The sequence below is a fragment of the Salvelinus sp. IW2-2015 genome, linkage group LG4q.1:29 (genome assembly GCF_002910315.2).
Source record: "Salvelinus sp. IW2-2015 linkage group LG4q.1:29, ASM291031v2, whole genome shotgun sequence".
Classification (NCBI taxonomy): Eukaryota; Metazoa; Chordata; class Actinopteri; order Salmoniformes; family Salmonidae; genus Salvelinus; species Salvelinus sp. IW2-2015.
Window position 1 is genome coordinate 13,651,691 of NC_036842.1, and position 22,806 is coordinate 13,674,496.

A 22,806-nucleotide genomic window follows, 5' to 3' on the forward strand; every position below is an offset into this window, starting at 1 on the left:
GGTACGCTAGGCTAAAGATTTCCTGGGAATTACAGAAGCAACTGGAGTAATGATACATAAGATGTTGAATCAGCCAAGAGGTGATGGTCGGAACATCCTTTTTGGTATGGTTTTTGAGGTCCTTCAGTGAAACGCTAGAAGCTTAATAGCTAACGGGCAGGAGTTTAAGAAGTTTGTATATGACATTGATGTAGTACCAGATGTAGTGTGTATACAAGAGACATGGCTCAAACCTCAACTGGAGTTTGTGATTCCGGGATTCAGTTCGGTATGGTATAATAGAGTGGAGGGGTCGGGTGGGGGTTGTGTTACGTTCGTTAAAGAGGGGATGGCGTACAGAGTATTGGAGCTACAGGAATTGGAATGTGTGGGAATAGAAGTATGTAGGAGTAGGGGTAAGATTGTAATAGCTCATTTCTATAACCCCTGCAAACCGTTCATGTTAGCATAGTTAGAAGGGATTGATAGGACATGTAGGGGTAGGAAGGTAATATGGTGTGGTGATTTTAATGCCCATAATGAATTCTAGGGAAGTACGCCTAAAGATAACAATGGGAGTAGAGCTGAAGAATTTATGGGTGAAAGGGGATTAGTGTGTGTTAATGATGGGAGGGGGACAAGAATCAATGCGGAGTCATGCTTGGACTTGATGTTGGTACCTGTGGCGGAGGCAGGGAGGTGTGAATGGGAAGTGATGAGTGATAATTTTCCGGTTCGATGTGAGGTCAATATGGGTGTGTGTGTGCAGAGTAGAGGCAATTACGTTAGGTGGTGCTTTGAGAACGCTAACTGGAAGATGTTCAAGTACCTGTGTGAGCGGGCGGGACAAACGTTATCAATGGAGGGGTCTGTGGATGAGAACGCTGAGGCAGTAACGTCTGTAATCATATCAGCTGCAGATGTGACTTTTCTAGTGTGTTCGGGGGGAGGAAGACGGAGGGTGGTGCCATGGTGGACAGATGACTGCTCAAATGTGGTGCAGGAAGGGTATATAGCTCTACGGGTACTTAAGAGTGAATTGATTGACAGAAAAGGAATCTCATGGAGTATCAGAGGAAGAGAGCGATAAAGAACGATTAAGAGGGCGAAAAGGGAGGCATGGCGGGAATTTTACTCCACTATTGGTAGAGGGACCGAAATTGGTGAGGTTTGGAAAACGTTTCAAAAAATGATGGGGAACAGTAAAACTGCTGGAATTTCAGTGTCTGTAGAAGGAAACGTCACAGCTGTATCAAGTAAAGGAAAGGAAAATGTCCTAGGTGGTGCATTTGCAGCGGTTCAAATATGTTATCACCTGTGTGATGAGAGTAGGAGGAGACGTGGGGAAAAGTTAAAGGAGCATGGAAATGTTTTAAAGAAAGAAGGGGAGTCAGTAGAAGCTATGGATGCAGAGTTTTCTATGTTTGAGATGACAAGGGCTCCTGGAGAAGATAGGGTGGGTTATGTGATGTTTAAGCATGCACCGAACAGTGAGTTGGAAGCAGTGTTAGAGTTGTATAATAAAGTGTGGAGGACTGGGGTGATATCTGCTGGGTGGAAACGTGCGGTGGTGTTGTCGTTTGTAAAACCAAGATTCCGCTAGGGCGGGCAGTTATAGGCTTATCGCACTGACATCCAACATGTGTAAGTTGATGAAAAGATGATAGTGAGTAGGATTATGTATTTCTTGGAAGTTAGGGGTTTGATGAGCAGAGCACAGAGTGGTTTCAGGAGAGGGAGTTCTGCCATGGATGCCCTGGTGACAGTTAGTACAGAGATAGCCAAGGCCTTGACAATAAAAGAGGTGATGAGTGTTGTGTATTTTGATGTTGAGAAAGCTTACGATACCATGTGGAGGGAAGGGTTGTTGATCAAGTTGAGTGCATTGGGTATTGGGAGACATCTGTATAACTGGATCATGGACTTCCTGTTCAATCAAGTCATATGGGTGAAGGTGGGTCAGAATTGTCAATGCGGTTTGAAGTGGACAATGGTACTCCTCAGGGAAGTGTAGTTAGTCCGGTGTTGTTCACCCTGATGATGGATGACATATTTAAGGAGTTGGGACAGGGAGTGGGTCTGGCCTTGTATGCTGATGAAGGGGCTGTATGGAAGAGAGGTGGGAATGTGAAATATGTGATGAGGAAGATACAAGAAGCTGTGGGAGTTGTGGAAGATTTGTCTTTAACGTGGGAGTTTAGGATGTCAGTGGCCAAGTCCTGCTTATGGTGTTTTCTAGGAGGAAGGTTAAAGATGTTAAGCTGCAAATATACAGTCAGGATATAGGTAGGGTGAGTTCAAGTATTTAGGTATGTGGTTTGATGAGAGGCTTATGTGGAAGAGACATTGCGTATATTGAAATTAAGTGTAGGAAGGTGCTGAACCTCATGAGGGCAGAGGCAGGATATGATTGTGGGTCAGATAGACAAACACTGTTGTATATGTAGCAGGCATTGATCAGGACATTTTTGGATTATGGGTGCTTTGTATATGGATCGGCAGCCAAAACGGTACTACAGAGCTTGGATAGGATACAGTCAAGGGCCCTGAGATTGTGTGTGCCTTCAGGACGACACCTGTTGATAGATTGCAGGTGGATAGTGGGGAACTGCCACTGAGGATAAGGTGGGACAAACTTGCATCACTGTACTGGGCGAGGTTGAAAGGGAAATTAGAATGACATCCTGCAGTCACGGCAACTAGGGAATACTGGGAGCGAGGAGGGGGTAAGCAGAAAGCATATAGATGGACAATCAGACAGACGGTTGTAGAATATGGACTGGGGGAGAGAGAGATAGGGCTGGCAATTGCATTGGGGAACATTCCTCTGTGGCTGTTTCCAAAACCAAGTGTAGATGTGGACATGTTTGAGGGCAGGAGAGAATGGGGTGAGGACATGAGATGGTGTGTGGAGAGATATATAGATCATCGGTTTTATTCCTTTTTAAGGATATGTACAGATGGTTCAAAGGATCCAGTCAGTGGAAGGGTGGGGGCTGGGGTGTTTACATTAGAGTATGTAAGTGGTTAACTGATTATGTGTCAGTGTATACGGCAGAGTTGATGGCCATGATTATAGGTTGGAGATGGGTAGAGGAGGTGAAAACACTCCGAGTGGTGATCTGCTCTGATTCGGCTGCAGTGTTGAGTAGTGTGAAGAAGCGCAGGTTGAATAGGGGAGACTTGGTTGTGGATGATGGTGCTGTTAATGGGATTGGAGAGGATGGGAGTGGAGGTTAGCTTTTGTTGGGTTCCTGCCCATGTGGGTGTGGAGGGTAATGAGAAGGTCAATGTGGTGGCTAAGAGTGCTATGAGGAGAGAAGGGGTAGATATTCAGCAGTGGCTGCTGAGGGGAGGACGGCTCATAATAATGGCTGGAACAGAACGAATGGAATGGCATCAAACACATGGAAACCAGGATACCATTCCACTCATTCTGCTCCAGCCATTACCACGAGCCCGTCCTCCCAACTAAGGTGCCATCAACCTCCTGTGCTATTCAGGTCCCGCTGGGTCGTAGGGAAGTCATGTCCTTAATCTGGGCAAAAGGGCTCGATCTTTGGCAGGGAATGGGATACTAGTAGTAAGGGGAGGCAATTGTATTGCATGCATCGGTCAGTGTGGGATGTACTAGAGAGGACGTTGTGTGGAGTAGACTATGGTTTGGGAGTACAGGTTTGATTGCCACATTGTGGATGATAGGGAGACATGAAACAGGTCTGTGTGATGAGTGTTTAGAGAAGGAAACGGTGGAGCACGTGTTGATATTTGTGAATTGTATGACGTAGATAGGGAGAGACTGTGTGAAAGGGTTAGAGAGGCTGGATTGGGGTTTGGGTGGTGTAGTGGTGGAGGGAAGTGGTGTCTAGGGCTCTATTTTACTTTCTTAGAGGAACATGATTAAAGAAGATAATTTTATGTAGTTAGGCTGTGATTGGCCTCACACTCCAGTAGGTGGCAGTGTATGCACTTTAAAAGTTGAATGCGATCCGCCAACCCAAACCCGAAGAAGAAGACGCGCGAAAAAGGATAAATATCACCATCACCACCACCAATTATTTTCTTTTTGAGAACACCGGGCAAATAACTAGTCTTCAGAGGCTGGTATTGGTATTTTTTTAAATTGGGAATTATAATTACTATCAGATAAATCATATTTTCTTAAACCACAGTTGACACATTTTAGGTAGCCAGCTAGTTATAACTCGGCAAATAACAATTCCTTTAAAATGAACCGGCAATTGAACGGTTTCCATAACTCGCTCATTGATGAAGACTGCTTTTTGTTCACCTCTGAATCTGTTGGAGAAGGTCATCCAGGTGAGTTCGCAATGCGTCGGTCTTATTTTAGCTAGCTAGGTAACGTTAGCTAGTTTCTATTTTTCGACACAAGGTCATGGCGTAGATTCAGTAACAACTACAGTAACAAATTGCTAAAAAATGGGTGCCAGTCATTTTTACGAACACGCATAACGTTACTTAGTATACTGTTTGTATGGCTCGCCAGCTAGCTAATTGACAATGTTTTCACATTTTCTGATCTTTGAGACGGACGATATTATGAATGGGGAACACGCGATAGGGTCAGGCCCATTTCTTTACAGTTTATGTTCAGGCCACGCGGGATGCCTTTGCCCTAGCGTGTGGTGTCTAGTTAGCTAGCTAGTAGCAGATAATGCTAATTCAGAAAAGTAGGTCACTAAATTACTTGTCTGGATTGTTAAATTAATCACTCTAATTTTGACACCCTACAAGGATAAAAACTCCGCTAACGTTTGACGGATTATGATAGAGACATGCAGTTATGACCATTGGTTTTCTTAGAGGAGTATGCGTATTTGAACGGATATCCTAAATAGGGAGCAATTTTGCCGTGTAAATACACCAGCGTTGTTATTATATGTTACGCGGCCCCTTGCTTCTGCCAATCAAAATATCACTTACACAACTGAACCGCACTGTAATGACCTAGTATTGACAGTTGGAAAGCTCAGCTAACCCAGTGACCGGATAACAACCTACTGTACTCTTCACGCGTAGTTGTGAAAGATGTGTCACTTGAACGAGCTCGCTGTCTATTGATGCAACACCTGTGTTCGACTCGGGCAAATGTACGAATACATTTACTGTAAGAAACGAATATATAAAAACAATATGGCATACATGTCCAGTTTTTCAAAGAACGTCCCACCTAACATCCTTTTAACATGAGACTTCAATATTCCAAGGTAAGAGGTTTTAGGTTGTAGTTAAAGTATTTATAGGACTATTTCTCTCTATACCATATGTATTCCATATACCTTTGACTATTGAAGTCTCATGTTAAAAGGAAGCCCCAGCTTTCATATGTTTTCATGTTCTGAGCAAGGAACTTAAACGTTAGCTTTTTTACATGGCACATATTGCACTTTTACTTTCTTCTGCAAAACTTTGTTTTAGCATTATTTAAACCAAATTAAACATGTTTCATTATTTATTTGAGGCTAAATATATTTTTATTGATGTATTATATTAAGTTAAAATAAGTGCTCATTCAGTATTATTGTAATTGTCATTATTACAAATAAATAAAAATCGTCCGATTAATCGGTATCGGCTTTTTTGGTCCTCCAATAATCAGTATCGGCGTTGAAAAATCGTAATCGGTCGACCTCTAATTGCTACAATTCTAATAGCCTAATTTCAGTTTGACAACAAAGCAAGTATAGTGAATTACTATACCATCTAAACCGCTGTGAAATATATTTTCCATAACCAAATAGTAAAAATAGAATTAAATAGTTTTTTCCCCTTGTCAATCTACACACAATATCCAATAATGACAAAGCAAACAAGATTTTAGACATTTTAGCAAATTTATGAAAATATAACAAACTTAGGCCTTATTTACATAAGTATTCAGACCCTTTACTCAGAACTTTGTTGAAGCACCTTTGGCAGCGATTACAGCTGCGAGTCTTCCTGGGTATGACACTACAAGCTTGGCACACCTGTATTTGGGGAGTTTCTCCCATTCTTTTCTGCAGATCCTCGCAAGCTCTGTTAGGTTGGATAGGGAGTGTTGCTACACAGCTTTTTTCAGGTCTCCAGAGATTTTCGATTGGGTTCAAGACCGTGCTCTGGCTGGGCAGCTCAAGGACATTCAGAGAGACTTGTCGCAAAGCCAATCCTGCTTTATTTTGGCTGTGTGCTTAGGGGAGTTAGACTGGGGCGAAGGTTCACCTTCCAACAGGACTAGGTCCTGAGCGTTCTGGAGCAGGTGTTTATCAAGGATCGTTCTACTTTGCTACATTAACTTATCCCTCGATCCTGACTAGTCTCCCAGTGCCTGCTGTTGAAAAACATAAAATCAAATTTTATTAGTTACATGTGCCGAATACAACAGGTATTAGTGTAATGTTAACTTACGAGCCCCTGACCAACAATGCAGTTAAAAAATATATGGATAAGAAATAAAAGTAACTAGTAATTTAAGCGCAGCAGTAAAATAACAATAGACTTAATACGGAGGGGTACCGGTACAGAGTCAATGTGCACGGGCACCGGTTAGTTGAGGTAATATGTACATGTAGGTAGAGTTATTAAAGTGACTATGCGTAGATGATAACAGCAGAGTAGCAGCAGTGTAAAGGGGGGGTGCAAATAGTCTGGGTAGCCATTTGATTAGGTGTTCAGGAGTCGTATTGCTTGGGGATAGAAGCTGTTTAGAAGCCTCTTGGCCCCAGTGATGTACTGGGCCGTTCGCACTACCCTCTGTAGTGCCTTGCCTTGCTGTCGGAGGTTGAGCAGTTGCCATACCAGGCAGTGATGCAACCAGTCAAGATGCTCTCGATGGTGCAGCTGTAGAACCTTTTGAGGATCTGAGGACCCATGCCATATCTTTTCAGTCTCCTGAACTTAGCTCTCAACCTGCTCCACTCCAGCCCCGTTGATGAGAATGGGGGTGTGCTCGGTCCTCTTTTTCCTGTAGTCCACAATCATCTCCTTTGTCTTGATCACTTTGAGGGAGAGGTTGTTGTCCTGGACCACACGACCAGGTCTCTGACCTCCTTCCTATAGGCTGTCTCGTCGTTGTCGGTGATCAGGCCTACCACTGTTGTCATCGGCAAACTTAATGATGGTGTTGGAGCCGTGCCCCCCCCCCCCCCCCCATGCAGTCATGAGTGAACAGGGAGTACAGGAGGGGACTGAGCACGCACCCTTGAGGGGCCCCTGTGTTGAGGATCAGTGTCGCGGATGTGTTGTTACCTACCCTTACCACCTGAGGGCGGCCCGTTGAAGTCCAGGATCCAGTTGCAGAGGGAGGTGTTTAGTCCCAGGGTCCTTAGCTTGTTGATGAGCTTTGAGGGCACTATGGTGTTGAACCCTGAGCTGTAGTCAATGTAGCATTCTCACATAGGTGTTCATTTTATCCAGGTGGGTAAGGGCAGTGTGGAGTGCAATAGAGATTGTGTCATCTATGGATCTGTTGGGGCAGTATGCAAATTGGAGTGGGGTCTAGGGTTTCTGGGATAATGGTGTTGATGTGAGAACAGCATAATGCTGCCACCACCGTGCTTCACCGTAAGGATGGTGTCAGGTTTCCTCCATGTGAAGATTGGCTTTCAAGCAAATTAGTTCAATCTTGTTTTCATTAGACCAGAGAATCTTGTTTCTCATGGTCAGTCCTTTAGGTGCCTTTTGGCAAACTCCAAGTGGGCTGTCATGTGACTTTTACTGAGGAGTGGTGTCTGTCTGGTCACTCTACCATAAAGGGCTGATTGGTAGAGTGCTGCAGAGATGGTTTATGATTTTATGATCGACCGATTATGATTTTTCAACGCCGATACCGATTATTGGAGGACCAAAAACTAACAAATGTATTTGTAATAATGACAATTACAACAATACTGAATGAACACTTATTTAACTTATTATAATACATCAATAAAATCAATTTAGCCTCAAATAAATAATGAAACATGTTCAATTTTGCTTAAATAATGCAAAAACAAAGTGTTGGGGAAGAAAGTAAAAGTGCAATATGTGCCATGTAAGAAAGCTAACGTTTAAGTTCCTTGCTCAGAACATGAGAACATATGAAAGCTGGTGGTTCCTTTTAACATGAGTCTTCAATATTCCCAGGTAAGAAGTTTTAGGTTGTTGTTATTATAAGAATTATAGGACTATTTCTCTCTATACCATTTTTATTTCATTAACCTTTGACTATTGGATGTTCTTATCGGCACTTTCGTATTGCCGGTGTAACAGTATAGCTTCCGTCCCTCTCCTCGCCCCTACCTGCGCTCGAAGCATCGTTACCCATCGCTACACAAAAGCTGCGGCCCTTGCAGAGCAAGGGGTACAGCTACTCCAAGTCTCAGAGCGAGTGACGTTTGAAACACTATTAGCGCGCACCCCGCTACTAGCTAGCCATTTCACATTGGTTACACCAGCTTGATCTCGGGAGTTGATAGGCTTGAAGTCATAAACAGCTCAATGCTTGAAGCACAGCGAAGAGCTGCTGGCAAACGCACAAAAGTGCTGTTTGAATGAATGCTTACGAGCCTGCTGCTGCCTACCATCGCTCAGTCAGACTGCTCTATCAAATCATATACTTAATTATAACATAATAACACACAGAAATACAAGCCTTTGGTCATTAATATGGTCGAATTCGGAAACTATCATTTCGAAAACAGAACGTTTATTCTTTCAGTGAAATACGGAACCGTTACGTATTTTAGCTAACGGATGGCATCCCTAAGTTTAAATATTACTGTTACATTGTACAACCTTCAATGTTATATCATAATTAATTTGCCAGAATTGTACATAATTAAGGTCTTTGTTAGGAATAAATGGACTTCACACAGTTCGCAACGAGCCAGGCGCCCCAAACTGCTGCATATACCCTGACTGCTTGCACGGGACGCAAGAGAAGTGACACAGTTTCCCTAGTTATAAGAAATTCATGTTAGCAGGCAATATTAACTAAATATGCAGGTTTAAAAACATTGTGTATTGATTTTAAAGAAAGGCATTGATGTTTATGGTTAGGTACACATTGGTGCAACGACAGTGCTTTTTTCGTGCATGTGCTTGTTAAATCATCACCTGTTTGGCAAAGTAGGCTGTGATTCGATGAGAAATTAACAGCCACCGCATCGATTATATGCAACGCAGGACACGCTAGATAAACTAGTAATATCATCAACCATGTGTAGTTAACTAGTGATTATGTTAAGATTTATTGTTTTTTATAAGTTTAATGCTAGCTAGCAACTTACCTTGGCTTCTTGCTGCCCTCACGTAACAGGTAGTCAGCCTGCCACGCAGGCTCCTCATGGAGTGCAATGTAAGGCAGGTGGTTAGAGCGTTGGACTAGTAACCAGAAGGTTGCAAAAACAAATCCCCGAGCTGACAAGGTAAAAATCTGTCATTCTGCCCCTGAACAAGGCAGTTAACCCACCGTCCCTAGGCCGTCATTGAAAATAAGAATGTGTTCTTAACTGACTTGCCTAGTTAAATAAAAGTGTTTTAAAAATATTTTTACATCGGCCACAATCGGTGTCCAAAAATGCCGATTACCGATTGTTATGAAAACTTGAAATCGGCCCTAATTAATCGGCCATTCCGATTAATCGGTCGACCTCTAGTACTGAGTAAAGGGTCTGAATACTTCTGTAAATTTGATATTTCAGTTTTTTTGGCTAAAATTTCTGAACAGGTTTTTGCTTTGTCATTATGGGGTATTGTGTGTCGATTGATGAGAGGGGGAAAAAACAATTTAATCCATTTTAGATTACGGCTGTAATGTAACAATGTGGAGAGGTCTGAATACTTTCCGAATGCACTGTATACTTGGCTGCGGAGTCTGCCTTGTGTTGCAAGTTTGGTCCATAAGGTTCTTGGTTTTGCAGGAATAACCTGTCTGGGGAATTGTTTAGCAGGATATTTTTTTGCTGCAGGATACAGTCATAACTCTCGTTTCTCTTGTTTGACAGATAAGCTTTGTGACCAGATCAGCGATGCTGTGCTCGATGCGCATCTCAAACAGGACCCTGATGCCAAAGTGGCATGCGGTAAGGATCAATCACGTCTATAATTTTTTTAAATGTTTTTGTATGTAGGTTTGTCCATGTTGCACTGTCTGATGCTGTAACATGCCCTTGCTTCTGCCCCCCCTTCGTCATCCTAGTTAGCTAATGCACACGTTTACCTTAGTCTCACTCACTTTCCTTCACTTGATTTCCCTCCATCTGTCCCCAGTCTTTTGCTCACATGCTTTATCTTTCTGTCTGCATCTTTTCAGAGACAGTGGCTAAGACTGGGATGATTCTGCTGGCAGGGGAGGTGACCTCCAGGGCCAACGTAGATTACCAGAAGGTTGTCAGGGACACCATCAAGCACATTGGCTATGATGACTCATCCAAGGGTATTATGGCAAATTTGATTGAATTGAATACATGGTTTTAAGAAGTCACAGGATTAGCTTTGGCAAAGCGATACAGACAGTAAGTAACACTGAGGTTTGACTCTATTCCCTTCTCAGGCTTTGACTATAAGACCTGCAATGTCCTGGTGGCCCTGGAGCAGCAATCGCCTGACATCGCTCAGGGTGTTCACCTGGACCGCAAAGAGGAGGATGTGGGGGCTGGAGACCAGGTTAGAAGGCTCTTGTCATTGACCGTTTGAGTCAGTGACTAATTGACTGGACCTCATGCTCAACTGCATATTAGTGTTTATGGTTTTTGTTTCCGCACCAAGTGCTTGACTGTGTTTTGCGTTACAGGGTCTGATGTTTGGTTATGCCACTGATGAGACTGAGGAGTGTATGCCCCTCACCATCGTCCTCGCCCACAAGCTCAATGCCAAGATGGCTGAACTGCGCCGCAACGGAACCCTGCCCTGGCTGAGGCCAGACTCCAAAACTCAGGTTAGATTCAGCACCGCAGTCTATACACCAAATACGGCAGGGATTGACATTTAAAATTCAAAATCAAATGGAAGAATTGTCCTTGGAATGACCTTCTTAAAGCAATTCTATATAGCTTAGTAGAACCCTCTGCTTAGATTGTTTAGTGCCAAAAATAAGGGGTTAAATACATGTAGAAAAACATTCCTGATCTTATACCTCTCAGATATAGGACAGACTCTTCAGAAAATACTTTTTTGGTGGGCTATTGTGGTGGTTAATTTCTGTATTATCAAATGAGGAGACAAACTTATCACACAAGTCAGAGTTATACTTAAACTACATCTTTAATAATAAGAGCTTTGCAATAGCAATGACTTTCAACGATTCACCATTTCTAATGATCTGTTGAGTGGCAACACAATGGCTACTGAGATCTGTTATAGCAAAGATCCACCCCCTAGTCGACATAACAAACCACAGATATTAGGAACAGTTCACAAAGTGAGACTTTATAAATGAGAAAGGAGTATCCTGTAGCCAGATGGCATTCGCTATAAATTATCGTTCAGTTTGGCCCCTAAGACGAGGTTGCTATCTTGTACCTGTTACTCCAACACAAAAACACCAACTCATCCAATGGCATAAATCAATTGTCAACTCTAGACACTACCACACATCCCCCAAGGCCAAAGGAGGGACTGACTGGCGCACAGACATTGTGGAAACCAGTAATTGGTTCCCCATTAATAACACCATCCCGGGGGGCGCTAGAGAGCGTGCTATGGAGTAGACGTGCATTGCTAGAGCTCCGCTCAATTTTGAAACAAATTAATATTTATCTTAACCTCTCACAACCTATAACTTCAAACAAATATGACAAAGGGAAAAGGCAACAAAAAAGGGGGCGCTAAACAAGATAATTGGAATGAGATAGACAACGAACCAATTTCAACGTCGCCGACCCACGAGGAGCTAGCTGAAGAGGCTAGCTTCCAAGASTTCCCCACAGATCCTACTCAAAGTGACATACTGGCTGCCATAAACGCACTAAGCAAGAAGGTGGACACAAGGTTGGCTGATATCTCAAAGAGTATTGGGACTTTGGCCGAAACTGTGAAGGCAACTAAGGGAAGGKTGCACGAGGTTGAGCAGACGACAATCGATCACGAGGCCAGGCTACAGGACATAGAGAAACAGTGCGCAACGTTCAAAAATGACAACAAAACCCTGAAGGCCCGACTGGAAATGCTCGAGTYGCATTCAAGACGCCAGAACATCCGAATATGTGGGATCCAGGAGGACACTGAGAAAGGGAAACCCACTGAATTTGTCTCGGAGCTGATACTGGCATTGCTGGGGAGTGAACACTTCAAAACGGCCATCCTGATCGACCGCGCACACAGAGCACAGGCAACGAAGCCGGCCAAGGGCGGGCCACCAAGGCCATTCATTGTAAGGCTGCACTATCCCCACACCAGGGATCTCATCCTCAAGCTGGCTAGTCAAAAGTTCCCCCTTAACTACAACGGAGCCAGGGTGTCTTTCTACCCAGATCTTAGCTTAGAGGTGAGGAACAACGGAAAGAGTATGATGAGGTACGCAACAAATGCAGGGCGGCCAACATCCGATATGGATTCCTCTTCCCAGCCCGGTTTAAGGTGACAGTCGAGGGATCACACACGTACGTTTAAACAACGCAAAAGAGGCCGATCTGTTCTTGACAAGCAAGCTCCCCGGCTGAGGATACAGAACGGCTGTGCCAGCAGGCTAAATGGCCAAATACAGGCCAGGAATGTGTGTGAATTGAATTTCCGGCCTATGTCTTCTCGATCAAAGATCAGAAATTGGGACTTATATGATAGGTGAGATGTTGTGGCTAATATAGCATTGTTTGGCATGTCATGTTTAGCGCCACTCACCCCCTAACGTGAGAGTTAAGTTAAGTGTTATTTAATATTAGTTTATATGCGGAGCATCTATGACGACGAGTTAGTTCAAGCTTTATGTCTAGACCCTAAGGTTTGTGTGTTAGCCAAGGAGTGCTTCGTTTGGGGAAGGTCACTCAGTAAAGGGACGGGAGGGGGATGGGGTCTGTGTTTTATGTTCACGTTTTTAATACAGGTGGCATGACAAGCTCCCGCATGGCGGGACGTTTTTCTTCTGGGTTTTGTATGACAGCAGCAATTTGCTTTAAAATAAGAAATGCCACATAGTGACCGAGCACAGAGTAGACCAGGTGGAATAAAGATAGTCAGCTGGAACTGTAATGGATTAGGGCATGTCGTGAAACGAGCTAAGGTTTTTTCTCATCTTAAATCACTGGGTGCTGACATAGTGCTTCTTCAAGAAACTCATATTAAACGCTCCGCGCAGGCCAAGCTACGAGTCGGCTGGATCGGTCAGATATACCAGTCTAACTTTGATGCAAAAGCGAGAGGGTAGAAATCCTGATAAGGAAAACATCTTTTTGTTTACTCAACCTCGATTTCAGATCCTAATGGTCGGTATATATTATTGTGGCTGGTACACTGAATTCAAACCAATAACCTTGGTCAATTATATGGACCCAACTTCGATGATCCATTATTTTTTCAAAGGGTATTTAAGGCCATACCAAAATATCTCGGATACAAGTGTTATTGTTGGAGGTGACTTTAACTGTAAGTTAGATCCTCTTTTAGATAACACAGCTATCAAGGTCACTTCAACAATCAAATGCCAGTGTCTGTCTAAATACATTGATGACAAACCTTAACATTGTCGATATTTGGAGACTGACGCACCCAACAGACAGGGATTATTCTTTCTTTTCATCAGTTCATAAATCATATTCCAGAATTGACTATTTTTTGTTGGACTCCAAACTAATTTCAGCCTGAGTCGGTTACCTATCACCCCATTCTAATTACGGACCACTCTCCTCTGTCCATGGTGCTGAAACTCGACAATATGTCGACAGGTCGGCGACCGTGGCGCTTAGACGCATACCTGTTGAAAGATGAGGCTTTTTGTCAGTATTTGAAGGAGCAGATTGCCTTTTTCCTCAGTACTAAGACACAAGGGGGATGTTGACGACTCCACCCTTTGGGAATCTCTAAAGGCTGTGATTAGAGGTTACATTATTTCTTATACATCAGAGAGGAAGAAACGTGCCAATACTAGGCTGAGAGAAATTGAAAGAGTTAGGGGAACAGGAGAACGTTTTTAGGACAAATTCCTCGTATACAGTCCTTGAGAAGATCACAAAGTTAAAGTATGAATACAATACCATCCTTTCGAAACGGGTGGGCTCTTTACTTGCTAGAACGCAACAAAGTTATTTTGAACTGGGGACAAACCACATAAATTATTAGCAAGACAGCTAAGGCATGTACAAGCATCTAGAGCTATTCACAAAAAATAAAAGACAAGAAGGGTAAAATAGTAACCAGATCCGCAGGACATTAATAAATGCTTTGCGCAGTTTTACTCAGAGCTATACCAATCAAAATGCGATGCTACTGATCCACAAACTATGGACGCTTTCTCGCTGAATGTGAACTTCCTAAACTAGACAGGGGGCAGCTGCCGCACTCGATGCAGGGATAACCTTAGATGAAATTAACACAGCGATAGCACAATTTCCAAACAGCAAGGCCCTGGGCCCGATGGATATGTAATAGAATTCTATAAGAAATACTGCGCTAGTCTATCTCCACTTATGCTGCGCGAATGTTCAACAATCCAAAGAAAATACCAAACTCCCGCAAACACTGTATGAGGCTACAATAGCCCTGATCTTGAAAAAAGATAGGATTCCATGGAGATGTGTCGTATCGCCCCGTGTCGTTACTCCCATAAAACAAGGTGTTGACAAAGATATTGGCAAACCGATTGAAAATTATATTTCCGACTCATACACCCTGACCAGACAGGTTTTATCCCGGGCCGACATATATACTACAATTTGAGACGCCTTTTCAACGTAATGTATCATGATCATAAAGTTGAGGCAGTGGTAATAGCTCTTGATGCAGAGAAGGCGTTTGATCAGATTGAGTGGAAGTATATGATGTCGGTTCTGGAGCATTTCGGATTTGGAAAGGAATTTATTAATTGGATAAGAATTATTTATGCACACCCAATGGCGTCCGTTGTGACCAATCAGGAAATGTCGCAGTCATTCCGCCTGTTCGGGGTGCCGACAGGGGTGCCCTATTTCGCCTTCTCTCTTCGCTTAGCCATGGAACCCCTTGCTACTCGCATTCGGGCATGTGCCGATATAGCTTCTGTTAATAAAAGACACACAGCACAAAATTTCCCTATATGCAGACGTTGTTCTTTTGTTTTTGTCCAAGCCTAAAACTTCTATTCCACCATTACTTAACTTGATAAACACATTCGGCTCCTTCTCTGGCTACAAGATAAACTGGCAAAAAGTGAGTTGATGCAATATCACGCCTGTGGATATGCAATTTCTGCATCTACCCCGTTTAGAACAGTGAGGGACAAGTTCACAAGCCTTGGCATTGTAGTGACAAGAGACCTTGACCAGCTATTGAAAGTGAATTGGGACATGAAAATATATCAGCTTAACAAAATATAGATTTCTGGAAAACTCTGCCTATTTCCTTGGTTGGTCGTATAAACGCTATTAAAATGGTTGTCCTACCCAGGTTTCTTTACCTCTTCCAATGTCTACCCATATTTCATACCACAAAGCTATTTTAAGAACTGGATTCAATAGTAACTCCATTTTTATGGGATAACAAGGCAGCCAGAATTTCAAAGAAGCATTTATGCAAGTACAAGATAGAGGGGGCTTTGGCCTTCCTCACTTCAAACTGTATTATTGGGCTGCTAATCTGAACATTGTGTCTTCTGGAGGGAAGTTTACCTGCGATGAGACAGAATGATATGCCTTCATGGCTTTTGATTGAACAGGCCTCCTGTAAACGTTCCTCACTCCTGCACTTGTTAATAGCCCATCATATGTGAAAAGCCACTTATGACTCCAATCCAGTCATTTGTCATACGCTTAGGATCTGGAAACAGATTAGGGATTTTCTTAACATACCCACTGTTTACATAGACAGCCCGATTAGCCTGAATCATGCTTTCCACCCTGCATTGGATGATGTGGTGTTTTCACAGTGGAGGGAGAAGGGGCTCACAACAATTGGTAATTTATACATAGATGGTCCAGTTAGCTTCATTTCAACAATTACAGGCAAAGTTCAACATGCCAACAACACATTTTTTCAGATACCTCCAAATCAGGAATTTCTTAAGGACACATATCCCACAGTATGGCATTAAGCCCAATAGTCCTACATTAGATAGCTTGATACTTGTCAAACCCCATTCAAAAGGGTCGGTCTCTAGACTGTATGATGTGCTACAGGCCCACATAGAGGTATCCACAGACACCATTAAAGGGCTTGGGAACAAGAACTTGGTTCAGAAATCTCAAATGAGGACTGGATAGAAGCTCTCAGGAATATAAACCACAGTTCGATGAATGCCAGACACAACCTTGTACAGTTTAAGGTGATACACAGGTTACACTACTCAAAAGTAAAACTGCATAAAATATTCCCGGACACCTCACCACTGTGTGAGAGGTGCAAGCAGGATGAGGGGACGTTGACCCACTTATTCTGGACATGCCCTAAATTACATGCTTACTGGGCTCTCATTTTTGATTACTTATCTAAGGCCTTTGATAGAGTTCTAGCCCCAGACCCATTGATCGCTTCTGTTTGGTCAGTTGATGGGAATAACAGGAGGGGAAAGTCGTCTCTCTGTGTACTCTATTAGCAAAAGGCTCATATTGAATTTTGGAAATTGGAGACTGTACCTACCTTTGAAATGTGGTTACGGGATTTAGGGAATGTAATCCATATGGAAAAGATTCGATACAACACCTCCAATAGAAGTCCATTGTTTTACAAAATATGGCAGCCGATACTGGATAAATGGTCTAGTCCCGCTTCATAACTGGGCTGACGATCTGCTGCTACTCTGTGCTGTACTCCACTCAATATTTATTTTTGGCTGAACTACACTGCTTGTAATGACTATATGCTGTCTTCTTATACAGGTACCACCTAATAGGATTTGTTTTATTTTGTGTATGTGTAGTTAACTTTTGTTTTGTCCTCTAAACTGGCATCCCATTCAACAGTACAATGAATGTCATTGTTTGTATTGCTGTCTTTTTTACTTTATTTTTATTGGAAAATAATAAACATATTATAAAAATAAAGAGTAGGGTTGGCCACCACAGCTCTTGGGTGCCATTTATTAGATTAAAAACCTCCAGAAGAATACAGGTGGAGATTAAGTATGTATCATAGTCCAGTTGCAAACAAACTGACCCACTCCTCCTGCCACTCCTCTCTGATGCTTCTCATGCTGCTCTTTTATGGTATGGACTCTATGCACGTTTCCATAGCAGCGGAATGGAACTGTTACTTTCATTATTTTGAATTGTTAGATACTACTGCGCTGTTCGAGCTAGGAACACAAGTATTTCGCTACACCCGCAATAACATCTGCTAAATATGTGTATGCAACCAATACAATTTGATTTGATCATGAAGGATATTTGGAATCATTCCACAGTGTACAGTAGGACTCTGGATAGTAGTACCATTTTATTTACTGACTTGTACTACTCTACTGTAAAGACTATCCAGATGGGGAGAAACGTTTGAACCCCTCTTTCATCCTAAATTGAATCCCCCAACTCCAATTAAGTCTTTAAAGCAACCAGATGCTGTTCTGTCTGTGGTTATACTCCTTTCCCAAAACAGATTTTCCCCACATGACAAGCTGGTAAAGCTGAAGGCTTGGGGAGCCCAAACACAGAAGTACGTGCATTGGTCTCAAATGAATGTTCACAATTTAAAAATACTGGATTGTCAAGTCTACACAACTTCAATGCAAATAGATTCAACGTGTTTAATATTGTTAAAGGTGCTTTATTTATGCAGATAACATTTAAATTAAATAAAAATGTATTCAAAAGTATTCCAGTATTTTAGTTGAGCCCAATTGAGCATCTCACCTGAGTTCACATTCATATTCAAATTCACAGATGTGGAAAGGAGAGAGGGATTGTAGGTCTTCTTTGTGATAAAAAATTAATAAAACTAACAATGCTGCAATTGTACATTTAAAATTCGTAATGCGAATATATTGGGTAACACTTTAATTTAAGTGCACATTAATTAATTCATATCTATTTATAACATAGTTACATGTAATTACTAATTACACTGTAATAAGGTGTTATTTGTGTTATTACACAAGTGTAACAAGGATATGTAATTACAAATCTACTTGGAGGTTATTCCACATGTGTAATTACGCATGATTGATGTACCGGTATGTGTAATTACAAGAGGTCTAGTTCCAAATGTAACTAACATGTTAGTCTCCTGTGTAGCACCATGTTAACAATGCAGCCTATTGTGTAACCTTGTTACATGTAACTACATAAGTCACTACCACCTAAATAAGCTAGGCTAGGACTCCGTCAGCTGTTGTAACAATGCTAACCCTATCATTAATTACAGCTTGTTATCTTATTTCCATATTATTTGGCTTAAAGGATGTACTGAATTAAATGTAATGTATTTACAATGGATATGTATGTAACTATAATGTACCTACCCAGGAGCAAGCAACTAAATATAAAGTGAAACACATAATGGTATAACCTTTGTAGATTTGTATATATATGTAACTAGACAAGTCAGTTGAGAACAAATTCTTATTTACAATGAAAGCCTTGGAAGAGGGAGTTAATGGCCTTGTTCAGGGGCAGAACGACAGATTTTTACCTTGTCAGCTCGGGGACTTGATCTAGCAACCTTTCGCTTACTGGCCCAACGCTCTAACCACTAGGCTAGCTGCTATTACAATCATTGGGAAAATACACTTCAATGTAGAATAACTTGTTACAGCACCTATTAGTAAACAAAGTAAAAGCCCTCCTCGCCCTGGGTCTGTTTCAAATTCCCTTCAGTCCTATTACATCTGGGGTCCTAGTCAGAACAAATACAAAAGTCTTTATTTTTCATACCCTCTGATACAACTGATCGAACTAGGTTTTAAAAATATAGTGGCTACTTCAGCACTGCCACCCGTCTTCCCACCAACACTTGAAAACAATGGAGACGAACAATAGTAAACAAAACAACAAAAAAGTAGTTGACGTTTAAAAAATGCACAGTGACAAGGAAAAGCTTAAAAAAATACAAAAATAAACTACACAATTATCTTCTGCATCAGTGCTTGCTAATTTCAGGGGAAGATTTTTGCAAGATGTGTTTACAATGTACTTTCAATGCAATTACATATTTCACAGAATATATCCAAATGTTATTTATTACAATGTTATAAAGAAAAATATCGTAACTACAATTTTTCTACAAAGGAACAAGCAACTTAACGTAAAGTGAAACACATTGTGCATTACTCATGTAATTACTATGTTACAATTTAGGCAGACACCCAATAAAGCACTTGTATTTGTGATCAATGGGAGAGAAAAAAATAAAAATAAAATAAAAAAATAACACCATCCCTTCACATGGTTTAACAGATACATTCACATATGAAGACAATGTTCCCTCCTGTCCTCTTCCCTTTCTGATATTCTGCATAGCACCAGRGACATGTGAAAGAYRAGCCTGACCTCTCCCCTCTCTGGGCCCCAGGTGACTGAGCCCCAGCTGAGGGAAGAAGTGCAACTGCCAACACCAGAGTCCGAAGGGATACATTCTTATCACATAAGCATATTATGCAGATAAGACATCTTAATTCTCTATGTTACCCAACTAATTCTGATTCATCCACCACACTATCTTTTCCATTTAGTGAATGTGTTATTTAAGGTGTTGGTATGGGCTAATAGCAGTAAGGCCATAAATAGTTTTTCATCAAATAATTGTTTTAGATATATTTTTTAAATGTACTAAAGGAGTCTTACAAATCTTAATCAAATAGCAAAATTATCCTTGGTATGACCTTAAAACCATTCCATATAGCTTAGTAGTACCCCCACCCCTCCTGGTTTAGACTCTTATGGGTTAAGGTCTGAAATGCACTCACCCATTGAGTAAGGCAGGAGTATGTCTTTGGTTACCAGAAGATTATGTTCACTTGGCGGAAAAGGACATATTTTTTAAATAATAATAATAATTTAAAAAATGATGTACGTACACAGGGGTGGAACCAGAAAGACTATTCTGGTGGAATTCTTTTTATTTTGGTTGTAATCAAGTAAAACAATTATCTCCTGACAACTCATGGAAATTCCTTTTCCGGAAGTATGTTATAAAGCAGTCCTTTCAGGCACACTTGAGGCACAGCTATCTCCACTTGTATGCAGATATCCTAGTGCCTTACCTTGTAAGACATGTTTGTACACTTTGAATTACGTTTCATACCTCGTCTCCCCCCCTCTAGGTGACTGTTCAGTACAGGCAGGACCGTGGGGCCATGCTTCCAGTGCGTGTGCACACTGTTGTGGTGTCTGTGCAGCACGACGAGGTCATTTGCCTGGATGAGATGCGGGACGCGCTGAAGGAGCAGGTTGTGAAGGCTGTGGTGCCCACCGTGTACCTGGACGACGACACCATCTACCACCTGCAGCCCAGCGGCCGCTTCGTCATCGGCGGTCCTCAGGTGAGATATTTTCTAGACCCATAGACGATGTAGGGGAAGAAAAAAATGATCCATAGAGATGTGATTAAGTAGGTACATTGTCAGTCAGATATTAAAAAGTAGGCACTCTTATCAACACGAGATACAGACACTTCCAAGGCTGTCCTGGGCTACTTGGCTTACTCTTCCTCTCCCCTTCACAGGGTGATGCTGGCCTGACAGGACGTAAGATTATTGTGGACACCTACGGAGGCTGGGGGGCCCATGGTGGAGGGGCCTTCTCTGGGAAAGACTACACTAAGGTGGACCGCTCTGCTGCCTATGCTGCCCGCTGGGTGGCCAAGTCCCTGGTGAAAGCTGAGCTCTGCAAGCGTGTACTGGTCCAGGTGAGGAATGAGCTAATGGCTGTTACCTAACGGTTTGTCTTTTTGTTTTGTGGTCTTCAGCATGTGGAGTCATGTTTTGAATGCTATATAAGTCATTCACTTCTAGCTGTTATGCATTGCAATGAGATGAAAAGTAAAGGTAGCATATGTTATAGTTACCTGTCATGTAAATCTTGATCCTTTGTTAATAAGTGGCTGTGTTGTCAGGTAGCCTATGCCATTGGAGTGGCCCATCCCCTGTCCATCTCCATCTTCCACTATGGGACTTCCCAGAAGAGCGAGAGGGAGCTGCTGGACATTGTCAAGAAGAACTTTGACCTCCGCCCTGGTGTCATTGTCAGGTAGTGTGGAACAATGGTGGCTGCCGGCAACACTTTTTGTCAGCAAGGGGTTCCATGGGGTCAAAGCTGGTCCTCGTTGGTGGAGGGGTTCTACATTTAAATGGCGATGACGGCTTGGTTTGCCCTCTGGTAAATCTATGCATTTATTTATTTACCCAACACCTTATTGTGTTTCTCTGTTCCAGGGAGCTGGACCTGAAAAAGCCCATCTACCAGCGGACCGCTGCCTATGGCCACTTTGGGCGGGAGGCCTTCCCCTGGGAGGTCCCCAAAAAGCTCAAATACTGAACCCCAACCTTCCCACCCAGAGCTGTAGGTGTACTACAGAAAAACCAACACACTCTGGGAGGGAAGAATGCCCCCCCCCCCCCAAAACGCTATCTACTCCCTTATTGAAAATGTTACACCTCTGTCCCCTCCTCTTTACCCACTTGAAATTGCTTGCACACTCCTTGAAATCCATTTCCCTGTCTTTCCCTCTGACTGTTCTGTAGTGATTTGACTTCACAGAAATATATTCTCACCCTAGCCTGTCTACCCATATCTTTAGCTAATCCACTCCCTGTTCTCCATGTCATGTGCCAAGGAGTGGAATGTTAGCTAAAGACTACCCCCTTCCCTCCTCTCTGTACCTAACCCCCACCCAATGTTTCTCCATTGGGACAAATAAGTCATGGCACATTTAGGGTTGAAGATTGCTAGGAGTAATTGGGTAGTTAGGATGCAACTCTTGTCCCCCTTAGCTATTTTATAAAAATTAAACTTTTTGCCATTTTGTTAGACATAACCAAACATGTAATTGGGGAAGAGGAACGTGAGTTTGTCGTAAAACATGGTACCTTGTTTGGAAGCGTAATCCCTTCAGACCATGTTTTCTGATGTATTACAGAGAAGTCAGAAGCTGCTAATGACCTCTGGCTTGTTGGGATATAGCTTCCATATCTCTAGTTCTCTATCGTGTTCTTTGTCACTTGAAGATGTAATGTGAGGCACTCCCCCTCCTTAGACTGTGGTTACAGAGAAACTCAGCTTGTCACTCCTGATTAAGGGGCTGTCTTTAGCCTGGTTCCTGAAGTGTTCTACAGAAAAACTTTGGGTTGCGGCCACAAGGTGGTGCTCTAAGCATTCGCCAGTGTTATTTATATTTCAGCGACAAGGGTTTGTGAGATGACTGACCTCCCAGAAGTAAAACAAATGTAATATTTTTGTTCCCGTAGGCCTACAGATGGAAGCAAAAGTCTGGCTGGTGTTGTACAGAGAAACCGGCCTTGTTTACAATGCTCTCTAGTGGGTCTGTGTGGACTGTGTCTTTCTTGTTTTCTCTGCTTTCTTGTCAGTCTGGTTACTGAAGGTGAAAAAGTGCCTTTTCTAGTGTTTTCCCTCCCTCGCCACCCAAACCCTGCCTACTGCTACCATCCCCAACCCATCACATGTGATATAGCCCGTCTCTTGACCCCTAAACACCCCTTCCCTTGTCTCAAATGTTCCATTTCCGAAAGACCTGAAACGCTGTCCCACATGGGAAGTCTTTGAATAAAAGTCT

At 42.4% G+C, this 22,806-nt stretch overlaps 1 protein-coding gene across 2 annotated transcripts; it reads left to right on the forward strand.

Moving 5' to 3' along the window:
- Positions 1–3,961: 3,961 nt before the first annotated feature.
- On the forward strand, positions 3,962–22,571 carry LOC111961505 (S-adenosylmethionine synthase). Of its 2 annotated transcripts, XM_023983827.2 has the most exons (10): positions 3,962–4,299; positions 9,966–10,043; positions 10,274–10,396; positions 10,514–10,626; positions 10,754–10,897; positions 20,339–20,557; positions 20,740–20,922; positions 21,130–21,263; positions 21,449–21,575; positions 22,481–22,571. In XM_023983827.2, exons 1-9 carry the CDS (start codon positions 4,209–4,211, stop codon positions 21,549–21,551), a joined length of 1,188 nt encoding a protein of 395 aa, XP_023839595.1. In that variant the 5' UTR covers positions 3,962–4,208; the 3' UTR covers positions 21,552–21,575; positions 22,481–22,571. The 2 variants fall into 2 exon arrangements, with proteins under 2 accessions (XP_023839595.1, XP_023839594.1); XM_023983826.2 differs by lacking the exon at positions 22,481–22,571 and having other exon boundaries at positions 21,449–21,780.
- Positions 22,572–22,806: the final 235 nt, after the last annotated feature.